Source organism: Oncorhynchus mykiss, chromosome 8, assembly GCF_057628025.1.
Source record: "Oncorhynchus mykiss isolate SJ-2025 chromosome 8, ASM5762802v1, whole genome shotgun sequence".
NCBI lineage: Eukaryota > Metazoa > Chordata > Actinopteri > Salmoniformes > Salmonidae > Oncorhynchus > Oncorhynchus mykiss.
In genome coordinates, this window is record NC_143029.1 from 47838349 (window position 1) to 47864765 (window position 26417).

At 41.2% G+C, this 26417-nt stretch overlaps 1 protein-coding gene and 1 long non-coding RNA gene across 8 annotated transcripts in view; one reads left to right on the forward strand and one right to left on the reverse strand.

Annotated features, from left to right (window-relative positions):
* Positions 1-26417, reverse strand: part of pex5lb (peroxisomal biogenesis factor 5-like b) — a 151247-nt gene that overhangs the window by 43786 nt on the left and 81044 nt on the right. For 6 of the 7 annotated variants that reach the window (XM_090181761.1, XM_090181762.1, XM_036985507.2 and 3 more), the window contains 4 exons: positions 13931-14161; positions 9264-9393; positions 8833-8920; positions 8451-8549 (listed from right to left, as the gene is read on the reverse strand). In XM_090181761.1, coding sequence (XP_090037887.1) covers positions 8451-8549; positions 8833-8920; positions 9264-9393; positions 13931-14161 — 548 coding nt within the window. Of the gene's footprint in view, positions 1-3954; positions 4494-8450; positions 8550-8832; positions 8921-9263; positions 9394-13930; positions 14162-26417 lie in introns of those variants that run through there. The other variant, XM_090181763.1, reaches the window with a different exon arrangement.
* Positions 19276-25445, forward strand: LOC118965520 (uncharacterized). Its single transcript, XR_005052882.2, has 2 exons — positions 19276-19537; positions 23600-25445. It is a non-coding gene; the product is annotated as an uncharacterized LOC118965520 (long non-coding RNA).

Sequence of the window (26417 nt, forward strand, 5' to 3'; positions counted from 1 at the left end):
GATTCAATGAATGATGGAGCCGAGTTTGCCTTTTTCCCAAAATGTAATTTAAGGTGCTCCAAACCTTTTTACTATCATTCTGTATGTAATTTACCTTTGTTTCATAGTGTAGTTATTTTTATTCAGTTTAGTCACATGATTTCACAATTTGCAACACGTTGTGCAGTCAGACTTATTTGCCATTCCTTTTGCCTCATCCCTGTCAAGCATAACATGTTTAAATTCCTCATCAATCCACTGGGATTTAACAGTTTTTACAGTCGTTTTCTTAATAGGTGCATGCTTATTAGTAACTGGAATAAGCAATTTCATAAATGTGTCAAATTAAGTGTCTGTTTGCTCCTCATTACACACCACGGACCAACAGATTCTTTAAATCATAAAACATAGGAATCACTACAAAACCTCTTGCATGACCTCTTATACACTATATTATGCCCAGCCTTTGGAACTTTGGTTTCCTAGATATGGCTACTATATTGTAATCACTACATCCAGTGGATCTGGATACTGCTTTAAAGCACATTTCTGCAGCATTAGTAAATATGTGATCAATACATGTTGATGATTTCATTCATGTGCTGTTTGTAACTACCCTGGTAGGTTGACTGATAATCTGAACCAGGTTGCAGGCACTGGTTACAGTTTGAAGCTTTTTCTTGAGTGGGCGAGCTTGATGAAAGCCAGTCAATAATTAAATCACCCAGAAAATATAATATCACATACATTATCAAGCATTTCAAACATTATCAAGCATTTCTGTAGCCATATTACTTCAACAGTATTTAACATGAGATCCTCTCTAATCTTTACAGGAATGTGGCTCTGAATATAAACAGCAACACCTCCACCATTGGCATTTCTATATTTTCTGTAAATGTTGTAACCTTGTATTGCTACCACTGTATCACCAAAGGCATTATCTAACTGAGTTTCAGAGATAGTCAGAATATGAATGTCATCTATTACTAGCAAATTATTGATTTCATGAACCTTGTTTCTAAGCTACATATGTTAACGTGGGCTATTTTGAGCACTTGTCTTCTGGGATGCTTACTTGTTTTATTGCTTTACTGGGAAGCTTATTATGTTATTTATGTTAGTGCAGGGTGAGCTGCATACAGTGGACTTCCTCCTAGGGCACACTGGATCAGTGCTAACAGTATAAATCTGGTTCATAGGCACATGATTACTGCATACAATAGCTGTAGGATAAGAGGCATTCAGAGCAGTTAGAGGGATATGAATTAGGTTACTTACATTGTATTTGCCAACGCCCCTGGTGTAATGTACATTTGTTGAAGCATTATGTCAACTCTGCGTGACAATGGTAGGGATTACCTGAGCTGGGCTTGGGTCATTGATAAGTCAGTCTCAACGCAGCCTTATAATGCTTTGAAAGGATCCAGGAACCCATATGATTTGGGTGGATCCCATCCCCTTTATAAAGGGAATTGTCTTTGCCTTTGTTTCTAAAAGGTATTGAAATTGTCAACGAAAGTTACACCCATTGAGCTGCAATAATCACGTAGCCAGTTGTGAAGAGAAAGAATCCTGCTAAAGCGATCAATGCCACGATTCAGAGAAGGCACAGGAGCAGATATTTGTTAGTGTCTAGCAGAGAGTCAATCAGCTCTTTAAAATCCAGTTTCAACTGCTCAGTGCTGCCCATCATAATGTAATTAAAACCCACATGGACTACGATACAATCAATTCCCATGTCCTGACGTAGTACATTCAGGAACAGCTTAGTAATGTAATTTACTCGAGTGCAGAATAAGTTGAGCCCGGCGCAGGCCTCCGACAGATGGAGAAGCCCACTCGATCCAGAGCAGGGACAGAAGGTTGCCGAAGTCGCCTTTGAAATTGTAGTAGTAGACATTGTGGCCCCACAGACACTGGCATCTCCAGCGAGGAGAGTGCAGGAAGATCAGGTTTCAGGACGGCAAAACTATTCATTGTTTGTATCCGCTCTGGGCCTCTCGTTGGGAGTGTAGACTGCTTTGCAAGAGGCAGATGTCTTCGGCTTCCTGGCTTGTAACATGTGACCATCTTTGATTGCCTTGCTCCTTTTACGGTGCAACTTCCATTCTGCTATCAGATGGGGGAGGTCCGGGCAACACTGGCGAACGCAAACGCCATCCTGCCACTGGCGTAGAAAATGTCACATTCCACTCCGCGTTTTCCCCAGTTTCTTACGTAGGCTGGCGACCAGCGTGATCAAAGAAGCAACCTCAAGCCTATAATCCTCGGCAAGTGCCGCATTGGAAGTCAGAATGATCCGGTTTGTCCTGAAACAAAGCGTAGTAGATACAGCTCTTACAGTGCTGGAACCGTTCATTTATTTCTCCAGACAGAGGGCTCCATTGCAAAACTCATCTGTTCCCAACTTTGTTAGTATGATGGCTAGCAGCTTAGCGTCTCCATCAAGCAGGCTTCAACCTGTCTGTCAAGCAGGCTTCAACAGGTCTAGAGCGGGATTCCGGCACAAGAAATAGCGACCCTAGCTGTTAAAAGCTAACCGTGTCGCGGAATCCATGCAAAAACAAGTTTGTAGACGTTGTAATCAGCAATGTCATGGTCCTTATCCGGGATCGAGCCATTTAGACAAGTCTCCAAGAGAATGAAAATATCCGGGCTCATGTCATGCACTCAGATATCAAGAAGGTCGATCTTTGACAAACTTTGCACGTTGATATGCAACAGCTCAAGCCTCCTACACGATTTAAAACAGTGGGGGTATCCATATTTATGGCATTTAAAGTATTAGCACTGGATGAGCTTACCACAGTGGGCTTCCCAAATGGACTAACAGTGGAATTGAACCTTATGGTCGCAAGATTATTACTGACAATACCTCTGGGAATATGGTTATCTTTTTTCAGTACGATGATATTCACTATTCACCTGTTTGATCACCTAAATTTAAATGACACGTGTCAAGAATTGTGCTGTTTAATGCAGCATAAATACAGCTTATATCAGTTGCAGAACAATTGGTGATTTAGCCAAAGTAAGGAAAGTGGGCTCGCTATTGTCTGAATTTCTTATCCTCTTTCTTACCTGACTGATGACTGAACTTGAAGCGAATGGTGGCGCACAGGAATAGCACACAGATCAAGAAAAAAAAGCAGTGGAACTGGCTTCGAGGTCCAGATTTGAAAATGATGGGTCAATAGTTGTTAATGAAATGGGATGCATACAGACACAGATGCATACACACATGGATGCACAGGTGAACACACACACATGCGCACCCACGTGCACACACACACACCTGGGACATTAATATGAGGGGATATTATTCCCTGGTCAAATTAACTAACTTTATAATGCATTGTGAGACAAATAAAGACAACTTCATTCACAATTGAACTTAACCATTGGAAAACAACACCTGCGGTAACATATCAGTTTGACAGCAAACAAAGAGGTCAGCATATTTACAGCACTGTACATATGGCATGGCAGAACTGATATCATGCCCCCATTAAACTGAAAGGGGAGACACAAGGGCGGAAAGGGGGAGAAGGTTAGGAGGAAGGTGAGGTGGAGAAGAATGAGGGCTCAACGGAGTAATCGAATACTTTGATGACATGCATCGTGTGCTTTGTTTCAGCTCCGATACCCAAACCTCCATAACATGTCCAGCTATTGGCTGTTGCAAGAGCTATAGATAGATATACAGAGAATCGTCAGATAATGGCAGTAAAAACTCATATACTGTATGTGACTTTTTTGTACTGTCTTATCAGCTTTGGCCTTTTATTTGCTTAGGATCAAGTAACAATTTTCCATACAGATGGAAAGGGGACGAGAGGCATACATTACATTCACCATTCACCAGACTTAGGTTCAAACCGTATTCAAAATCATTGCATTTGATTTGAATTACTATTTGAACCCGGGATGGACATTCACACACAAACAAATATCAATGCATACCTAACAAGATCTTTAAATATATCTTTAATATTTCTTGAATGACCCAAATATAATACAAACAACTTTGCATGCATTTAAAGTATACTGTGTCATGCATATTTTGAGCTATGGTAATTTCTATAAAACCCCTTTTCAGGACCCTGTCTTTCAAAGATCATTTGTAAAAATCCAAATGACTTCACAGATCTTCATTGTAAAGGGTTTAAAGACTGTTTCCCATGCTTGTTCAATGAACAATAAACAATTAATGAACATGCTGTTACGCGGAGTGGAACAGGGGAACCCAAGAGCAGACTCAGACGAGGAGACTGGCATGAAGTAACCAAGGTATTTTTTGAGACACAGGGGGGAGATGGGAGTGCAGGTCAAGGGAAGCTCGGCCGGGTTTCTGGAAACCAGGTGCGGAGGCTGAGGCTGGAGCGAGAGGGGTTGAGACAGGGTAAGTAGGTCCGGAGGGGAATCCAAGGGAGTAGCAGAGTGGGGAATCGAGGACAGAGTAGCAGGATGACGAGACGTGGACTGGAGACAGGGACCAGTGTCAGAGCGAACTGTAGCGGAGAGGAAAACAGGAACAAATGGATAACAGGGTCTGAATAGTAACAACCAGAGAGAGGGAGGGAGTACTGGGGGAGTGGCGGCAGGTCAAGGAGACACAGGATGAGCATTAAGAGGGCGTTGCAGGAGCAGATGGGACACAGGTGCCTGTGGAACGGTCGTTAAGACACTAACAGCTTACAGACGGTAGGCAATTAAGGTCACAGTTATGAAAACTTAGGACATTAAAGAGGCCTTTCTACTGACTCTGAAAAACACCAAAAGAAAGATGCCCAGTGTCCCTGCTCATCTGCGTGAACGTGCCTTAGACATCCTGCAAGGAGGCATGATGACTGCAGATGAGGCCAGGGCAATAAATTGCAATGTCCGTAATGAGAGACGCCTAAGACAGCGCTACAGGGAGACAGGACGGACAGCTGATCGTCCTTGCAGTGGCAGACCACGTGTAACAACACCTGCCCAAGTTACACCAGGAACGCACAATCCCTCCATCAGTGCTCACACTGTCCGCAATAGGCTGAGAGAGGCTGGACTGAGGGCTTGTAGGCCTGTTGTAAGGCAGGTCCTCCCCAGATATCACCGGCAACAACGTTGCCTATTTTTGCTGAGTTTACTTAAATCCGAACTGGTTCTCTAGCAGATTAGTAAGAATGGCCCACCCCATGTTCAAGAATGTCATTTTCTCCTTTATTCAGATTTCAACCTCTCACTTTGAAAATGTGAAAATATCGCTATTTTTAAAACAAGTCTTTGAAAGTTGGTTGCAATTTCAGTTTATTCCACCAGAAAATAACATATTACAACAAATATTACGACATAATCTTTGTAAATTATTTTCATAAATAGGACTGGTGGAGTTGTCACACATGCAGCTAACAAAAATATATGTAAATGTCTGCTCTACTCAAAATTACAACCACCTAATTGCAGCATTAAGGCAAAAATGAAGGAGGCAAGTGGAAGGGGGAGAAAGTAAGGAACTTATCTGTCTGCCCTGCATTAAAGACCAAAATTGGTAAAGACAATTGTGATAAATAAAAATGTATACTAGTTTAATTTAAGGACCAAAATACTGACAGCTGTACCATTCAGATAGCAAAATAGTTGGGAAGAGATTCTCTATGTACCGATTCCATGGCACATGGTTTATGAACTGATACACAAAACAACGCTGTGTTCAAAACGTAGAAATGTTCCATTTAAAATTATTATACAAAATTCTTGCAACCAATAGAATGTTATATATGGGAGATACAACCATCCCAGCTCTGCAACATTTACCTGGAGCTAACTCTGCAAATAGCACTGCTGGGTGATTTAAAAAGCAATAGTCAATCGATGAATAATATAATAATAATCTTAGCAAAAGTGTTTATCTTTAATTTGTAGAATCTATGAGAATAGAAAGGTTCAGAACTTTTGTGAAACATCACAGCCCAGTTGAAAAATATATGGCAAATATAAAAAACTGGATGGTGTTCAGAGATAGATGGGAGAGGTTGAGAGGAGCTGTAGGATGGGACTAAAAACAAATAAAATATAACTATTGTAAACTACTCTGTGTCCGTAAACTGTATATAGTATGTATAAGCTGGAAGTAGAAGCCTATGAGTTGTTTTTAATTTTTTAATGCTGATGAATTGCCTTGCACAAATAATCAAAATACTGGGAGGTGTTGGCAAGAGTCTATTGTCCTGCTAATAGCCCATAATGGCTATTAGCCTTTATGGGTCGGGAGTACGCTACAGTATTACAGTAAGAGCAAAATAATCCTAACATTTCCAATACCCTAATTGTAGTCTAACCAATACCCAAACGGAGACTTAGTGAAAATAAACATCTTGTTGATTTATCAAGACCAGTCCCCATGCTTGTCTCAGAGCAGTGCTGTCTTGACCTCTGAATGCTGTCTTTTCCCCCTTCCACTTGCCTCTTCCATTCATTTTTGAAATAGGTTTTTCCAGTAAGCAACAATTTGTTTACCTTCTTTAGCCTACTTTGTTCCAATATTTCTGTCATTCAGTGATATTTATTCCCATAGTAATTTGTTATGGATCCATATGGAAAATGATATGCGCAAGAAACGGTTGTAAAATTTTCCTTTTAGAGACACATGGTGTCCAGGTCAGAATAACCAAAACGTTTCTTTATTAAAGACTATCAGAAAGAATGTTGGTACTTATTTATTTTGATCCAAAGCCATGAATGAGTGAGTCACTCAGCTTTATGTATGTGCCGATGCTATATAACTGCGCCATCAACTTAATCATTTAGCAGACACTTGCTTCTATTCAGTCAATACATATATTTTAAGAATATCCTGGAATATAATTGAATTTTTTTGTTTCTTAGTGTAACAACAGTTTTAGTAAGTATGAATACTGATGAGTAGTAACAAAAAAATGTGTGCTTTTCCGGGTGTGCACGTGCAGGACAGAGGAAAAGCAATTCTTACATACTGGGTGGCAAATAGGCAAGTCAAACAAATTCTTATTTTCAATGACGGCCTGGGAACAGTGGGTTAACGGCCTGTTCAGGGGCAGAATGACAGATTTGTACCTTGTCAGCTCGGGGGTTTGAACTTGCAACCTTCCGGTTACTAGTACAACGCTCTAACCACTAGGCTACCCTGCCGCCCAGGGTCGCATGCGTCTGCGTTGCCAGGTGCTAAAATAGAAGTTGCTTCTATTTGTGGCACAGAACGTGCAGCAAGTCCTGCCTCTCCCATCTCCTCATTGGCTTTTAGAAGCATTTGCCCATGTGCCATCTCCTCATTGGTTATACCCACGTGGGTGATTGAGGTCAGTGGTGGTAATACACCTTATGAAAGTTAGTTGCCAATCGTCATATAAAGTCCAAAGAAGAAAAAGCCTGGAAGGAGGAGAGATGACTAGAAACGATTCAGTTGACCGTTTTATGTGTGGATTAATTGTCAGAGTAGAGAAATAACACCTCAACGTTCATAACAAATTAACTAGCAACAGCAAGCTAGCTAAATAGGACAAATTAGCTAGCAATTGCAAGCTAGCTAACTAAATTGCCATAAATGTTTAATGCTTTCCCGACCTGTCCCCAAATTAATATTCAGAGTTTGTTTTGATATTTCAACCTGCGTTTCGTGATCGCATTTGATGTGGGGGGACAAAATAAATTTGCACACGATGGCGCAAGCGGGTATGATATTACACTATTGTTCTCAATTCAATCACCTTCATCCTCATCATTCAGTTAATTGAAATTACATTTTGAAGAGTCGTGCACAATTATCAATTTCTATTTGGTTTATGTCACCCATTCATTGTCAGAGACACAGTAACGCCTTGGGACCCAAAATCATAATAAGTGTTCTAACTCCCCCTTGCGCTGGGCTTCAGAAATTAAGCAGTGATGCATGGTACCGTACCAAACCACAAATGACCTCTAAATCCCGCAGCATAATCTCAAAACCTTTAGTCGAGCAACCATAAGAACGAATCGAGGCGGTCGGTCACATATTACCATACGTATTTATATATTCCTGCTACCAGTCCCTTTTCAGCCATGTTTACATGTATATCCTACTACCAGTCACGTTTTATGTATAAACCCACCTCAACCACTCCAGTAGCCCTGCACATTGAATAAGGTACTGGTACTGACCTGGACTGTATACAAACTTGCATTCTTGTGTTTCTTTAACTCTCATTGTAGTTATTGTATGGCTTTTGTTTTTGCTTTCATTTTTTATTCTATTTCCTATTATTATCTACCGTATATTATTACTGCATTGTTCGGAAAGAGCTCTCAAGGTAAGTATTTCACTGTACCGTTTTACACCTGTTGTATCCTGTGCATGTGGAAACTTGTAGATAACAGATGTGTAGGATGTTTTTAAAGTTTTAGCCATTACCAAACTACTACTTCCAGCAAACAAATATCTTAGATTATGTGTGTGTGTATTAATCTCTCACCTCTACAGCAGCCTTTGCCCTTACAAACTCCTCCTCCTGGGAATGATGTCTGCCCAAGAGGTGACAGAGACTGGGCCGCACTTGTTGGGGTACTGGGTCCTGTAGGACACAGAAATGTGTACGTACACACACACACACACACACACACGCACACACACACAGAAATGCAAGATCAGCAAAAACACCCTCACCTGTAACTGTGTGAGGGGTCACACATAATCCCAGAAGGCAATGGAGACACCAATATATCATTTAAAATAGCTTTCAATACATCCTCACACTTTGTGATGAAACTTGACCTGTATATGGTTATTTTCAAGGAACATACCATAACTTCACATACTTTTCTATTAGTATACATGTTAATGGAGGTTCTGTAGACCTTTAGTGCTGATATGTGGTCCTCGTCATCATTGCTATTGACTTCAAATGAGTTTTTCACAGATGGATTTGTTTTAAACTCTGCTGACCTGGGGAGAAAGAAGGGTAAACATTTCTGGTATCGAAGGGAAATTATACTTCTACAATATACTCTAACACTACAGTTGTACAACAAAATAAAAAAATATGTTCACAACCACTATTCATATTTCTAGTAATATTTCATTTTTTATGTTTTGTTTCCTGTAACTTATAACACATAATTGATTGAACTCTATTTCTAATGTTGACGTTTAAAGTGGACAAGGTGGAAATTATAGCCATGGTAGGCCGTCAATGTAAATAAGAATTTGTTCTTAACTGACTTGCCTAGCTAAATAAAAGGTTAAATAACAAATAAAGCATTTTAAATGCTTATAAACATTTCTTTACCATATTAATTCACTGGAGGAGTGGTGTGAGGTGCACTTCTTTTCGTATCTTCTCTTCCTGCTGTCATTCAGGGCACCTTCAGGGTGAAGATTCACTTCCTCCCATTTCTCCAAAGGAGACGAGGAACTGACTGAGCAGAAGGAATAAAGGGTGTAGAACTGTTAGCAAAATGCTATCCACAAGATATAGGCAGAAACATAGAACTGTTAGCATAATGCTATCCACAAGATATAGACAGAAACATAGAACTGTTAGCATAATGCTATCCAACAACATGGACAAGAACATAGAACTGTTTGCATAATGCTATCCACAAAGTACTGTTAGCATAGTGCTATCCAACAATAGGAACATAACAGTGATGCAAATTTTCACACAAACCATACTAGAGCATATTCCAAGTAAATCACATATCTTGATGTTAAGTTCAAGATTTATAAATTACAATGGTTGGTGTGGATTTAGCTGTATGCGCAATTTACAATCAAATCTGTGTGTACGAAAGTTTTGAAAAATTGCCCCTAGGTCAGTCAGTGTCAGTAGCTAGGTTTACATTCATTTTCCCCCCAGTGGTGTGTTTCCCACCAAACAGACTTGTTGCGGATAGAAGTCAGTATGTGATGACATAGTGCACACAAAATGTAATTCTTTGCTTATGTTTTCCTGTACCAAATAAAGTTCAATGTGTTTCCCTCACATTTTTAACTCTACCGATAGTTTTGTCTCAAACTGTTGCGTTAAATAGCAAATGTGCCGATTCTAGTCTTGACACTTGCGCTCTAGCCAACAGCTCGCAGATACAGTGCAAGTAGGCTAGTCCCTGATGATGATTATTATGGATAAGAGCAAGAATAATTTTTATTTGTCAAGTGGCAGTCAAGCATCAATCATCATGTCACCAGAATAAGGCCCTCAATATTTATTAGAAAGGAGCATCAAGATCACTGTGCACTTTCACCACCCTGTGAAGTTCATTATAAATTATTTCATCTGTAGCCTAATAAACTACATGGTTTCCCAAGTCGTAGTAGGAGGACCACACACACCATATCATTGTGTGACTCAAAGTTTATTTCCATTTGATGGTTATTATATCAATATTTGCACAAAGGCGTTTCCAACTCCATTTCTCGCATAATTTATTTTACCAAAATAAAAAGATCCCACCACGTCGAATGAACAAATGATCTGTCAATATTTATACAATTTTACCGAAGCTACCTGTTTCCATCATAGCTTTCATGATTTTATTTTTTATACTGATTGACTTTACTGATTGACTTTAAAACTGTGGATGGAAACGTGGTTATAGAGACATCTAAATAAGACATTAGGCTAAGAACAGAGATTACAATCAATCAGCAGCAGCATTTAATCATGTCACAGCATAAATCAAATGACAGTACCATGATGATGTAGAAAATAGGATAGCTGTGTGGCTTGAGGCTTTGCACTGGTCAATTGACCAATTTATTACTTACTGGCAAACTGACATTTCCACATGAAAGGAATTTGTCAATCCAGTGAAACCTTAATCTGGCCTATTTTAAAGTAGCTCTGAGCAGTGATTTGGAACACAGGGATTTAAGCCAAAACAGTAATAGGAATGGAGTGAAGAGATTGTTATGCCTTTTGTATCCTTCTCATGAAAAGCACATTATTATTATTAAACACATTCAGTGCCTTCAGAAAGTATTTACACCCCTAGACTGTTTCCACATTTTGTTGTTACACAGTCTGAATTTAAAATTGAGCACATTAAAAATGAAAAGCTAAAATGCCTTGAGTCAATAAGTATCCAACCCCTTTGTTATGGCAAGCCTAAATATGTTAAGGAGTAAACATTTGCTTAACAATTAACATAAGTTGCCTGGACAATAACAGAGTTTAACATGATTCTTAAACAAATACCTAATCTCTGTACCCCACACGTACAATTATTTGTAAGGTCCCTCAGTCAAACAGTAAATTTCAAACACAGATTCAACCACAAAGACCAGGGAGGTTTTCCAATGCCTCGCAAAGACATTGAATATCACTTTGGGCATGGTGAAGTTATTAATTACACTTTGGATGGTGTATCAATACTCCCAGTCACTACAAAGATACAGGCGTCTTTCCTAACTAAGTTGCCCTAGAGGAAGGAAACCATTCAAGGATTTCACCATGAGGCCAATGTATAGAGTTTAATGGCTGTGATAAGGAGAAAACACTGTTGTTACTCCACAGAGTGAAAAGAAAGAAGCCTGTACATAATAAAATATTCCAAAACATGCATCCTGTTTGCAATAAGGCACTAAAGTAAAACTGCAAAGAATGTGGAAAGAAATTCACTTTATGTTCTGTTTACAAAGTGTTATGTTTGGGGAAAATCCAACACAACACATCACTGAGTACCACTCTTCATATTTTCAAGCATGGTGGTGGCTGAATCATGTTATGGGCATGCTTGTCATCAACAAAGACTAGGGAGTTTTTTATGGTAAAAAGAAATAAACATATCAAAAATATTTCAAGAGCCGGCTTTTTCATCTTCGCAACATTGCACATTGCACAAACCTGCTATCTCGAACCGCTCTTGCTCTCTTTTCTCTCCCTCTCTTCCCCCAGCACCTGCAGTCTTGACCTCTGAATGATAGGCTCTCCAACTGACAAATATTGTACAATTCTGTTGTGTAAATCTCTTAGAGCCTTTATTTTTTCTTATGGGGGAAAGAGATTAGAACCTTACCCAGAAAGACTTACAGCTGTAATCGCTGCTAAAGGTGACTAACAGTTTTACATTAGAGTATTTTGTGTACAGTGAGGGGGAAAAGTATTTGATCCCCTGCTGATTTTGTATGTTTGCCCACTGACTAAGAAATTATGAGTCTATATTTTTAATGGTACGTTTATTTGAACAGTGAGAGACAGAATAAGAACAAAAAATCCAGAAAAACGCACAACAAAAATGTTATAAATTGATTTGCATTTTAATGAGGGAAATAAGTATTTGACCCCCTCTCAATCAGAAAGATTTCTGGCTGCCAGGTGTCTTTTATACAGGTAACGAGCTGAGATTAGGAGCACGCTCTTAAAGGGAGTGCTCCTAATCTCAGTTTGTTACCTGTATAAAAGACACCTGTCCACAGAAGCAATCAATCAATCAATCAGATTCCAAACTCTCCACCATGGCCAAGACCAAAGAGCTCTCCAAGGATGTCAGGGACAAGATTGTAGACCTACACAAGGCTGGAATGGGCTACAAGACCATCGCCAAGCAGCTTGGTGAGAAGGTGACAACAGTTGGTGCGATTATTCGCAAATGTAAGAAACACAAAATAACTGTGAATCTCCCTTGGCCTGGGGCTCCATGCAAGATCTCACCTCGTGGAGTTGCAATGATCCTAAGAACGGTGAGGAATCAGCTCAGAACTACACGGGAGGATCTTGTCAATGATCTCGAGGCAGCTGGGACCATAGTCACCAAGAAAACCATTGGTAACACAATACGCCGTGAAGGACTGAAATCCTGCAGCACCCGCAAGGTCCCCCTGCTCAAGAACACACATATACATGCCCTTCTGAAGTTTGCCAATGAACATCTGAATGATTCAGAGGACAACTGGGTGAAAGTGTTGTGGTCAGATGAGACCAAAATGGAGCTCTTTGGCATCAACTCAACTTGCCGTGTTTGGAGGAGGAGGAATGCTGCCAATAACCCCAAGAACACCATCCCCCACCGTTGAACATGGAGGTGGAAACATTATGCTTTGAGGGTGTTTTTCTGCTAAGGGGACAGGACCACTTCACCGCATCAAAGGGACGATGGACGGGGCCATGTACCGTCAAATCTTGGGTGAGAACCTCTTTCCCTCAGCCAGGGCATTGAAAATGGGTCGTGGATGGGTATTCCAGCATGACAATGACCCAAAACACACGGCCAAGGCAACAAAGGAGTGGCTCAAGAAGAAGCACATTAGGGCCTGGAGTGGCCTAGCCAGTCTCCAGACCTTAATCCCATAGAAAATCTGTGGAGGGAGCTGAAGGTTCGAGTTCCCAAATATCAGCCTCAAAACCTTAATGACTTGGAGAAGATCTGCAAAGAGGAGTGGGACAAAATCCCTCCTGAGATGTTTGCAAACCTGGTGGCTAACTACAAGAAATGTCTGACCTCTGATTGCCAACAAGGGTTTTGCCACCAAGTACTAAGTCGTGTTTTGTAGAGGGGTCAAATACTTATTTCCCTCATTAAAATGCAAATCAATTTATAACATTTTTGACATGCATTTTTCTGGATGTTTTTTGTTGTTATTCTGTCTCTCACTGTTCAAATAAACCTACCATTAAAATTATAGACGGATAATTTCTTTGTCAGTGGGCAAACGTACAAAATCAGCAGGGGATCAAATACTTTTTTCCCTCACTGTAGATCATTGACAAAAAATGACAATTAAATCCATTTTAAACCTACTTTGTAACAACAAAATGTTGAAAAATTCAAGGGGTGTGAATACTTTCTGAAGGCACTGTAAGTGTCCTCCCAATATGAATGTCTAATGATATTGCTGTAGGTACACAGTATGAAGACAACTGCATGTTGTAACACTCAAACACACAACCCCCCCATGCACAAAACATTCACCCACCCCCCCTCAATCCAAACACACACATCTTGCAGTCAATACCTGACTCTAGGGAGACCCTCTCGGGGGCTCGTGTGGTGCGAGCACTCGATGAGCGCTCCACCTCCACATGGATGAGCTCTGTCTCATCTCGTCTATTCCCTCTCCGTGGGCTGTTTTTAGAATTTCCCTTACGGGGCCCCAAGGGGCTCGGACGCTCCCTGACGCTGACCTTCCTGCTACTGCGTTCACTGGGCTCGCTCAGGTCCACCAGGTCAAGGGCTGAGGATAGAACTGAGGAGACACACAAACAGAAGGTAATTTCTGTGTAGTCATAAATGTAGTTGTGTTACTGCTGAATTAACAACTTGGGTAACACTTTCTAGGAGAACATGTAATGCATACAAAAGACTTGTGAGACAACCTATTCTAATTATATCCATCCCCCTGACCCTATAACCCTTCCATGCTTGCAGATCTGAGTTGTCTGGATAAGTATAAGCAGACCGTGTAGTGGTAGGACTTCTACCATATTGTTTACTTCTTAAAGATCTGCAAACATCAAAGGGTTAGAGCAGTGTTTCCCAAACCTTTTACTTGAGTATTCTCCTCCCACTTCCACTTAGTTGATCTATTCGGTAACACTTTATTTGGATATTCCATCTATAGATGCTCAACAAACCATCTGTAGACTATCAGCAGCATTTCAACTGCATATCAGTTACATATTGGTTTCCTTTCATTGTAAGCCGTATATGGACAGCAATCCGTGCTTTGGTTTAGTTTCCTTAGCGGCACTGTTTCCACATGCTAATGCTTTAGCCTTTATAGCACAAATACCATTCAAGGCATGGCACCGATACTAGCATTTTTCACGCATAATGTTCAAATTATCTCAGTGACTTTGTTGAGCTTCACAATCGATTTTAGATACTTTCGTATGATTTGGACATGATGCGTGAAAGCCAATATCGTTCCAATGACTTGAATGTGATTTGAGCCACAAATGCTAAAACATTAGCATGTGGAAACAGTGTCAGAGAAACTAAACCGAAGCACGGATTGCTGTTATACCTTGTCCATAGACTGCTTACAGCAGAGGTATTCAAAGTCGGATTTGCAGTGGGGTCACCACTAGGAATTGCAAAAATTAAGAGTACAGTTTATTTTATGGGACAATATACATTGAGTGTACAAATTGAGACAATTGAAACATGGATTGTGTATGTGTGCCATTCAGAGGGTGGATGGGCAAGACAACAGATTTAAGTTCCTTTGAACAAGGTATGGTAGTAGGTGCCAGGCACACTGGTTTGTGTCAAGAACTCCAACGCTTGTTTTTTTACGCTCAACAGTTTCCTGTGTGTATCTAGAATGGACCACCAACAAAAGGACATCCAGCCAATGTCCAGCCAATTTAACACAACTGTGGGAAGCATTGGAGTCAACATGAGCCAGCATCCCTGTGGAACGCTTGACACCTTGTAGAGTTGACTCCAACTTGACACCCTGATGAACTGAGGGTGATCTGACGGGAAAAGGGGGAATGCAACTGAATATTAGTTTTCTTAATAATGTTTTATGTTTTATGTCTATCAACATTTTTGGCCTAATTGCTAAAGGCTGCCAGTGCATGTTGGGCCATTGCTCGAGGAGAGTGAGTGAAAGAGAGAGACATTGCAGCACCAGGGAAGTTGAATTCAATTTGGGGAAAAACTCAGGTACGTTTTTCTTTCTATCGAATGTAACAAAGTACAGTCTTCCTGCAACAAGGAAAACATGTTTTTCCTCATCTTAGTTGAAGGGGAAGTAGCTCCCCCTTTCTCTTCATCTCTGTGACCTTTACTTGATTATCACCCACCATGCATAACGTTGCCAGGGGTGTGTTCAGTTTGACAGAGTAGTGTGCAATGTATAATTAAAAGGAAACTGTACTGAACGACCAGTATAAGAACGGTGCGTTTATGGTGACCCATAGAGCGTTTGTGTATGTGTATGGTGTGTGCTGCACATGGGTGATGCACAAGTTTTGCGTTTCAAATGGTCAAAACCATCACAACCTCAGTTTTTCACATTCCTTATGTCCTTGAAAAGTCTACCAAGGACTCCATGTTTGTGTCTCCTGCCCCAACGTGTATCCACTCTATGAAGCAGAGCTTCCTCTTTAGGGACTTCTCTGACCGGTTTCCATGCCACACTTCCTTCTTGTAAATCTGCCACGCCCTCTCAATATTCTGAGTGTGCAGACCTGTAAGTGGGTCTACATAATTCTGACTGTGGTTGACCTGTAGTCCTCCTTTGAGAAACCTGCAAAGGCTCTCCACTTGTCACTGACTACCATAATCTAACGCTTCACATGCTTCTTGATGACTGCAACCAGGGTCTCCTTGTTCCTCCTCTTCACAAGCCGAGGGATTGTGACGACTGGAGTTGCACCGGATCGCCAACATTTCCGAACACCCATGTCTTTGTCCTCCATGTATTTCCAAAGTGTCCTCTGGTGTACTGGAATTAAATAGTGTCAAAGTATCGTTAGTGAACAAGGAATCAACCTACACATTAAAGAGGCAATCTGCAGTTCAAAAGATAAAGTGAAACCCCACCATAGTTTTGGTAAAGATCTGAACAGCAGTTTTCAAATAAAAAAGTTAGTTGTTATCACTGGAGTGTTTTGTTTATTTAGACTTACCATGAGAGCCAAAAGTATTGGGACACAGTAATGTGGATGCTACCATGATTACAAATAATCCTGAATTGTGAATAATTATGAGTTAGAAAGTTACCCCCCCCCCCAAAAAAAATGCTAACCTCCCCTTTTTCGTGGATATCCAAGTGGTAGTTACAGTCTAGTCCCATCGCTGCAACGAAGCGAAGGTCGAGACGCGGCCCTGAAGTTCGAAACACGGCCCTGCCAAGCCGCACTGCTTCTTGATACACTGCTTACTTAACCCGGAAGTCAGCCGCACCAATATTTTGGAGGAAACACTGTATAGCTTGCGACCGAAGTCAGCGTGCATGCGCCCGGCCCGCCACAGGATGCTCTAGAGCGCGATGGGACAAGGCCATCTCAGCCGCAAGACGCTGGGCCAATTGTGCGCTGCCTCATGTGCGGTCTCCCAGTCGCGGCTAGCTGCAACACAGCGTGGGATCGAACCCGGGTCTGTAGTGACGCCTCTTAGACTGCTGCGCCACATCAGGAGGCCCCTTTACTGTTCTTTATATATTCAGTTTCAATATGGTAACTATTGCATTCATTGTCTGTGTATCAAGTTAAAAACCATAATTTAAAGTTTACCAAAGTTTAATATATTCAACTTCTCAGATGCGTTCAGTTCTTAATTTCAGTTCTCTAATTTCAGATTCAAAACCAGAGACAACATCTTGGTACTGTACCTTGCCAGCAAGAAATGGTAAAAGAGAAAAGAGAATCAAACACTATGTTAAGCAGGTTTCTGGTGTTTTCTGAAGCCAATGTAGCATGGTGAATGTACAGTGCCTTCCGAAAGTATTCGGCCCCCTTGAACTTTGCGACCTTTTGCCACATTTCAGGCTTCAAACATAAAGATATAAAACTGTATTTTTTTGTGAAGAATCAACAACAAGTGGGACACAATCATGAAGTGGAAGACATTTATTGGATATTTCAAACTTTTTTAACAAATCAAAAACTGAAGAATTGGGCGTGCAGACAATGTAACTTGTCTCTGAAATGTTAGTTATCACGCAAATGTGGTCCCCGGACCACCTGTGTTACACTTCACCCCCCTTTGACATCTTCCTCGAAGAGACCAATCAAAGTAACATAACCAATGCCTAGGCTTTAGCTCAGTAGGCTAACAAAGTCTTAACCCAGTCACGTTACCCTTATAATGAGTACTTGAAACAAACCAATCTTCAGTTTCTCATCACATAAGCCTGGGTCACCAAAAAATTATCTTTTGATGATTAACCTTGCTGGATTATGCAGACTTGTATTAGTGTAGCAGATTGGGATCTGTGAAACTCACTCCTCAGCCTGAAGTGTGACCCCTTGCGCTATTGAAGAAGCCTTTTTTAAATGGCGTGATGGGATGGTATGGTACAGGAGGACGGTCACGTGTGTTTTTAAAGCAGAGGTCCCGAGTTTGAGTCTCTGTATAAGCTGAATCAGGGGGAAGCGGTACTCGCTAAGCAAGCTGGACTCTCACAACAGCCTGAAGTCACCCTATCAAGCCTAGCTAGCTAAGTTAGACCTGCTGGCTACTGGCCAAATTAGCTAACGTTCTTGATTCGAGTTAATAAGATAAATAAAACATCTCAAATTAGCTACTCACTTTAACTGCTTTGAGGTATTTTCTGAATAGTTTCTCACTTTGTTTTTCCAGTTGTCAGTTCGACCACAGCATTTACACACTCATTTGTGGCGCCCAAATAAAGAAAATGACGGTTTGTATTCTGCAGCAGAAAAAAAGTGGTTATTGTTGCTAGGCTACCAGTTACAGTGCTTGTAGCTTGCGGTTTGCACCTTTATGAATTATATGGATTTAATATATAACAAAGTATTGAGCATGTCCTCAAAACTCAAATAAACAGACAATGTAAATCAAAACGCATATCAAGATCCTGATACGGACCTCAGTCAAGAGCATATGCATTGTATTTGTTGAGAAAATATACTATGTAGCCCTATTGTTAGCCAACAGATCCGACCCACTTGCTTACAGTTGCAATAGGGTCAGACAGGCTTCCTGTATAGATTAAGACACTGTGGAGCCAGCGTGAGATATAGTTTGGAAAAAGTACATAAATCCAGGGATGAGAAATGCACTGTACTACGAATTGCCCCATTATTCCAACTACCCCAAGACGATTGAACTAATGCTAGTTTTTTGGTTTGTTATTAAAGTTGTATATATTTTTTCCACAAACACATTTTTTAAAAACAACATACAGCATAAAAATATTGAGCATGACATCCAGACATATCCTCTGAAGGGGTTAAACCAAGGCCTCATACCTTTTAAAGGTTTAATAAATTGTGTTAAATTGTGATAAACTGTAAGGAGACCTCTGGGTGTGTGGTAACATCTGTTTTGAGTGTTGTCCCCTTCAGACACTATCAGAAGGCGGAAACCGTGGCTATCTGAGTTTCTGCGAACACGACTGTTTCCCTGAGAACACAAGGCTGCCGCAGGCCTGATGAAAACAGCCTCCTGTCAGAAGATGCTTAGACTCGTCCACCTTGTTATGACCCTATTCTTGTGATGAAAAGTCATGTTTCGGTCAAACCCACTTCTGAGCTTTTAATTGCTGACAAGATGGTTGCTGCTGTCAGGGAGAGGTTAGATTTATTAAAATGTTGTTGCCAGGGAAAGTCACGCAAGGGGGACTGGGGAGGCTATATGAGTACAGGATGTCTTAGACACTGCAGAACCTGGGGAGAGAATCTTATACTGTACTCTGTACCAACTTCTGCCTATAATTGTATTACTAAAGGATATCTTAATACTTATTAAACAAAGAGTCAGTGTTTACTTTCTACTACAAATATATATATATAAGTTTGTAAATTATATAGACCTAATCATCTGTTGAAGAAATTGACCAACACTTTGGTGAGCTTTCCAGGATCGAGTGACCACTTCGCTAGACTGACCATTGATCCACGTGCAAGAGCTACAAAATTATAAGGTAAGCAAACGCATGTTATATCTAAAGTCTGTAAGTTTGCTATAGCACATTGTGGTTAATGAGTCATTCTGGCAAGTAAGTGGCACCTCGCTGTTAAATTTATACAAACCTACATTTCTGTGTAATGATGAAATAATTGAAAGTGTGAACCTATTGTTGTGAAATTCTTCAGAGGAAGCACAGACCGCCTAGGTAGAAATAGGTTATACATTCCTAGGTTAAATAACAAGTTAATGACTTTGACAAAGAAGATGAGATTTGGTGATAGGACTTAGGGCACAAATTCCAAGTATAAAACACTGATTGTTGAGATTATTGTGATGAGACTTGGTGATAGGGCATAAAATCCAAGTATAAAACACCGATATTTGATAGAATTGAGAGTTAAAATATCTTATAATAATTTAATTTGTAATTGTTCTGTTTATGATATTTTCTGTGTGTTATTACTGGATGGTGGGACATTTAATCAGGAGTTAATTATAAACAATATAATGCCCGTGTATTTGAGTTAACTGAGTGGACATTCGGATCAGACGCTCGAAGAGTTGCCTGTGGGGGTATAAACCTTAATGCATACACCCTGTTGTATTAGGAAATACACCTACCCGTGTGTTACTGACCCATGTTATTTTAGAAGGAACTAGTTTCGAAGTAGTAGTTTCTCCTTTGGAAGGAGAACATTATCACAGGGATACCAGAATCGTAGTGGGGGTTATACCGAAATTTATACCAGTTATAAATCATCTTGAACCTTTTACTGTTCCGTGGTTGCTCCATAGAGGATGTTTATATTACACCACCCATACATTACATGGTATTCAATTATCATTTACTTATCACCATGTTCTCAACACACTTACACGACGTAAGGGGTAGATTATACGCACATATAGGGATATTTTGCAGTTCATTTATCTTTACATTACACGCAGAGTCTAATTTAAAAAGAAATGGAAAACATTTTTGAGATAAGGCTGACGGGAGCTCAGAGTTGTCTCAACAGTTTTAAATTGGGAAATACCCCACTGTGGAAAAAGACAACCTGGGTTTTCAAGAAATGGCATGAGTGGACCAAAGAGGCTTTTGAATATAGATGGCCTACGGATGGATCATTTAACAAGACCAAATATCAACATGTGCAGGACATTGTGAAAAGAAGACAGGAAAATAAGTCCACCCTGTTTACCGTGACTGCTTTGGCAATGTTAAAAACTGAGGGTAACCTATTCTGGACTCAACAGAAAGCTACCCGTTTGAAAAAGGAATTGACAGAGATTAAAGACGCTGGCTCTCTTAAAAAAGAGAAGCTTCCTCTGGAGTGTAGCGCCCCTACCATATGTTCCACCGCCCCCTCCCTGCTGCGGAGATAGGTTTAAAAGAATGTATCCACTACTCCCAAACAAACTAGTAGCTCCAGGTGCTTGGTCTCCAGGACCAGAGGGAGGAAGAGCCCCGAGCCAAGGAGGGGATTCGGATGGTACCAGGAAGGTTGTCTTTACTGGAGACTTGACTTTTCTGAATTCGGAGACACGGGAATCTATTCCCCTGCCAGACCAAGTTGACAACTCTCCCCCACCACCAGGTAGAATGTATCAAGAACTAGGGGATATATGGAATGATGCCAGGGATCACTCAACACCTCTCTACCCTAGAGTTACCACAGCAAAGGTCCTCATGGCAGCTCAAGAAAAGAAGGTGCAGAGAGAAATGGATAAAGCTGTTGACAAAATCAGACGACATTGCAATGATGAAGACAGACAAAACGATGAGTGGAAGTAACATAAAGGAAGACTGAGGAAAGAGCAAGAAAGGCTGGACTTGACACACAGCTCAAGAAGGCCCAGCTAGCCCAGCTGGACAAAGGAAAGACCAACAACCTGACGGTGGCTGTAACTTCAGCCATCAAGTAACAACAACCACCAACACAACTTCCTCAACCACCTGCAGCTCAGTTCCCTCCTCAGCCATATGGGAACCCACAACGATACCTAGCACCACTTAGACAACTGCTGGTGTGCTGGAATTGTGGAATGACAGGTCATATGAGAAACATGTGCCCACAACAACCACAGCAGCAACTTTGGCAGCAGAGCGGAAGGTCAATGGAGAGGGAATGCTGGCAGAGAGAACTTGCAAGGTGGTAGAGGTGGAAGACCAGCCTACACTGGACAGCCTCAACCTGTTTCTTCCCCAGACTCTGAATGGTAGACAATATGGATGGCCCCAACAACCTCCTGCAACAAACCAGGCGTGGTTCCCACCGCAAAATAATCAACAATAGGGACGCCCTGACCCCCTTCTCCAGTGTCACCAGTACATATTCCCGGATGGTACCAAAGAACCAATCATTACTCTGAAGGTCAACGATCAAGAGGAATCATTTTTAATAGACGCTGGCGCTCACACCTCCTGCATTGGATCTACAGGCCAACACCTCGGCCTGGGACATCTAAGTCAGTGAAGACGATGGGAGTCGCTGGGATATCTCAAAAGCTGTACTGGACTGAAGATACAACAATTGACCTGGGGAAGGTAATACAATTAAGGCTCCCTTTCTGAACTCTCCAGCCACTCCCGTTAGCCTACTGGGTAGACATTTTCCTGATCAAGTCCAACATGATTCAAAGGCACGACCTGACCTTTATGATGAACCTCATGAGCTCCCTGATGTTGATCTCTTTGTTGAAGTCTCTGCCTTTATTGATAAGGACACTGGTAGGAAACATGCAGGTTTTGGTATAGTCTCACTGGATAGGTCACTGTTGACTGAACAGCCCATGCCTGAATATTGCTCTGCCCAACAAGCTGAGCTGTTGGCACTTACTGAAGCATGTCAATTATGTAGTGGTTTGAAGGTTAACATGTATTCTGACTCTGCATACACCATTGGTGTTTGCCTGTCTTGGATAGGGGTTTGGAAAGGTAGGGACTTTGTTAACGCGTCTGGTACTCCTATCAAGAACCGTATACAGATTGAATCCCTGATGGAGGCCATGTTGCTTCCAGCTGAGTTGGCTATTCTCAAGGTCCGTGCCCACACAGGCAACACTGATAGCATTAGTTTAGGTAATGCTGCTGCTGATGCTGCTAAGAATGCTGCTTCTCACTGCCATACTCATGCCGTTATGCTTACTACCCTGTGTAATTCTGAAATCCCTGATCTGGACCAACACCAGGCTACGGATGTACTTAATCACCCTTTGTGGGAGTCTAGAGGCTGCTCTAGGGCCCCTGATGGCCTTTGGAGGCAGTCCCTCTCTGGCAAACCTCTCGTCTCCTCTGAGTGTCGCTTGGCAAGGCGCCAAGGGGGAGATGGTAAGACTAATATCTGACACCTGGTTTTGTCCAAATCTGATTGGAATTTTCAAAACACACATGTATAAATGTACTACATGCACGCAATACAACATTGGTAAGTGTACCCTCGTGAAACCAGGGAAATGTCCAGCACCGGCCGGCCATTCATCCATTCATCCATTTAGCTATGGATTTCATAGACATGGCTGAACTAAAGGAAAGAAAGAGATACTGCCTGGTAATAATTGACTGCTTACCAGGTGGGTTGAAGCATTTCCAACCGTGCACTGTGATGCCAAAACGGTAGCAAAACTTCTGGTAAGGGAAATCATCCCTAGATTTGACCAGAAATTATTTCTGCAGACAATGACACCCATTTCACAGGAGATGTGGTTGCACAGGTGGCTGCCCAATTGGGGAGTTTGTCATCTACCAAGAGTTTGTTTGTATCTACCAACCACAAAGTAATGGGATTACTTTAAGAGCTAATCAAACCATAAAAGGGGGGTTTGCCAAAGCATGTCACTCCACAGGGCAGTCATGGGTAGAGTGTCTCTCCTTAGTCTTGATGAAAAAGCACAATAGCATAAACCGCAGAACAGGGCTTAGCCCACATGAGCGCTTATCTGACCATCCAATGAACATTCCTTTACACAGACCAATGACTCCAAAACTGACTGACCTGACTACACTGGATGATGATTTGAGTAAATATATGAAGGAACTAATCCATGCTGTTATGTCTTTGTATTCCCAACACAGGAAGGCCCAGGAAGTTCAAGAACAGGGCGACCCAGACAGCCTGCCTGTTGACGTTGGAGAGTGGATCAAGCTGAAGGTCCACAAACAAACATGGAACCACCCCAGATGGATGGGCCCATAACAGGTCATCTCAGCAACACCCACAGCAGTGAAGGTCCAGGAGCACCAGGGGTGGCACCACCTATCACACTGCCAGAAGACGTCACAGCCATCATAACAGATAAGAGTGCACAACCAGACCCAGATGTTGTCACACATGAACATTATGCTCACATTGTTAAAAACAAAACTTGGGGTAAACCTTTAAAAAGGTACATGTTTTTGGTTGTTCTTATTCTGCACCAGCAGTCTCTGCTCAGTGGAATAGAGATCCAGGAGAACCAATTGAAAACCAGTAATCAATGGGTAAACATGGTCCAAAACCAGAGTAGACGAGTCACGCCAAGTGGTTCGTATGTAGTCGTTTTGAAAAACCCTCGGAGTGAGTTGTTTGGATCAATTGTCGTAGGTGATTGGATTAACAACGTCACCTACTCCATGCAGGCCCATATGAATTTGACTATTGCTGGTTTTGCCCTCCTTTCCACTGATGTTCAGAGTCTTAAAGCTGTTACAGCCAGGTATAGCCTGGCATTAGACAACATCCTGGATAAGGAGGGGGGATACTGCAGGGCCCTAAATTCTATTTCCACCGACTGAATGTGCTATGCTTCTCCTTGACTCCTCTGACAGAGATTTTGAAAGAATTAACACGGTTGGCTGATACCTACACCCCCACAGGAGAAGACTCCTGGTTCCCGTTTGGGTGGTTGAAAGATAAATTAGGACATTTTGGATTTAAGTTGTTTTCCATTTTGGTTCCATTACTGCTCCCACTGATCGTTTTGTTAATTTGCATTTGTGCATTCTGTGCAGCTGGCAAATGTGTACTTCATAAGGCTATGCCAGGCATGTTTATGCTTCATGTTCCTCATCCCCCAGACCCTTATTTCTATTCTCAATCTCCTGAGGATTGCTTGCAATCTAACGCACCTTTTGTGGATGATTCTTATAATCATTATGCTTGAGTTACTTCACTTTTGTTGAGGCCTTGAGGCAGTTCGACCACAGCATTTACACACTCATTTGTGGCGCCCAAGTAAAAAAATGACGGTTTGAATTCTGCAGCAGAAAAAAAGTGGTTATTGTTGCTAGGCTAACAGTTACAGTGCTTGTAGCTTGCGGTTTTGCGCCTTTATGTCTAAGAATTATATGGCAATAATATTTCAAATTATATGTCAATAATATTTCAAATTATTGAACATGTCCTCAAAACTCAAATAAACAGAAAATGTAGTATATCAAAATGCACATAAATATCCTGATACGGAACTCAGTCAAAAAGCATATGTAGTGTATTTGTTGAGAATATATACTAAATTCGACAAAAAAAGACACGTCCCTTTTTCAGGAACCTGTCTTTCAAAGATAATTTGTAAAAATCCAAATAACTTCACAGATCTTCATTGTAGAGGGTTTGTAAAGGATAAACTGTTTCCCATGCTTGTTCAATGAACCATAAATAATTAATGAACATGCACCTGTGGAACGGTCATTAACACACTAACAGCTTACAGAAGGTAGGAAATTAAGGTCACAGGGCTTGTAGGCCTGTTGTAAGGCAGGTCCTCACCAGACATCACCAGCAATAGCATCGCCTATGGGCACAAACCCACCGTCGCTGGGCCAGAAAGGACTGGCAAAAAGTGCTCTTCTCTGGGGGTGATGGTCGGATTCGCGTTTATCATCAAAAGAATGAGCGTTACACCGAGGCCTGCACAATTTTAAAGGCACTGTACTACGAATTGCCCCATTATTCCAACTGTTACCCCAAGACGATTGAACTAATGCTAGTTTTTTGGTTTGTTATTAAAGTTGGATATATTGTTTTCCACAAACACATTTTTTTTTTTTAAATGTACAGCATAAAAATATTGAGCATGACATCCAGACATATCCTCTGAAGGGGTTAAACCAAGGCCTCATACCTTTTAAAGGGTTAATAAATTGAGTTATGATAAACTGTACAGAGACCTCTGGGTGTGTGGTAACATCTGTTTTGAGTGTTGTCCCCTTCAGACACTATCAGAAGGTGGAAACCGTGGCTATCTGAGTTTCTGCGAACAGCCTCCTGTCAGAAGATGCTTAGACTCGTTCACCTTGTTATGACCCTATACTTGTGATGAAAGGTCAAGTTTCGGTCAAACCCACTTCCGAGCTTTTAATTGCTGACAAGATGGTTGCTGCTGTCAGGGAGAGGTTATATTTATTAAAATGTTGTTGCCAGGGAAAGTCATGCAAGGGGGACTGGGGAGGCTAAATGAGTTACAGAATGTCTTAGCTCTCTCCCCAGGTCTTCGCCCCCCCCCCCCCCCCCAGTCATATACTGAACTCTGTACCAACTTCTGCCTACAATTGTATTACTGAGGGATAATCTACAGTGCCTTGCGAAAGTATTCGGTCCCCTTGAACTTTGCAACCTTTTGCCACATTTCAGGCTTCAAACATAAAGATATAAAACTGTATTTTTTTTGTGAAGAATCAACAACAAGTGGGACACAATCATGAAGTGGAACGACATTTATTGGATATTTCAAACTTTTTTAACAAATCAAAAACTGAAAAATTGGGCGTGCAAAATTATTCAGCCCCTTTACTTTCAGTGCAGCAAACTCTCTCCAGAAGTTCAGTGAGGATCTCTGAATGATCCAATGTTGACCTAAATGACTAATGATGATAAATACAATCCACCTGTGTTTAATCAAGTCTCCGTATAAAT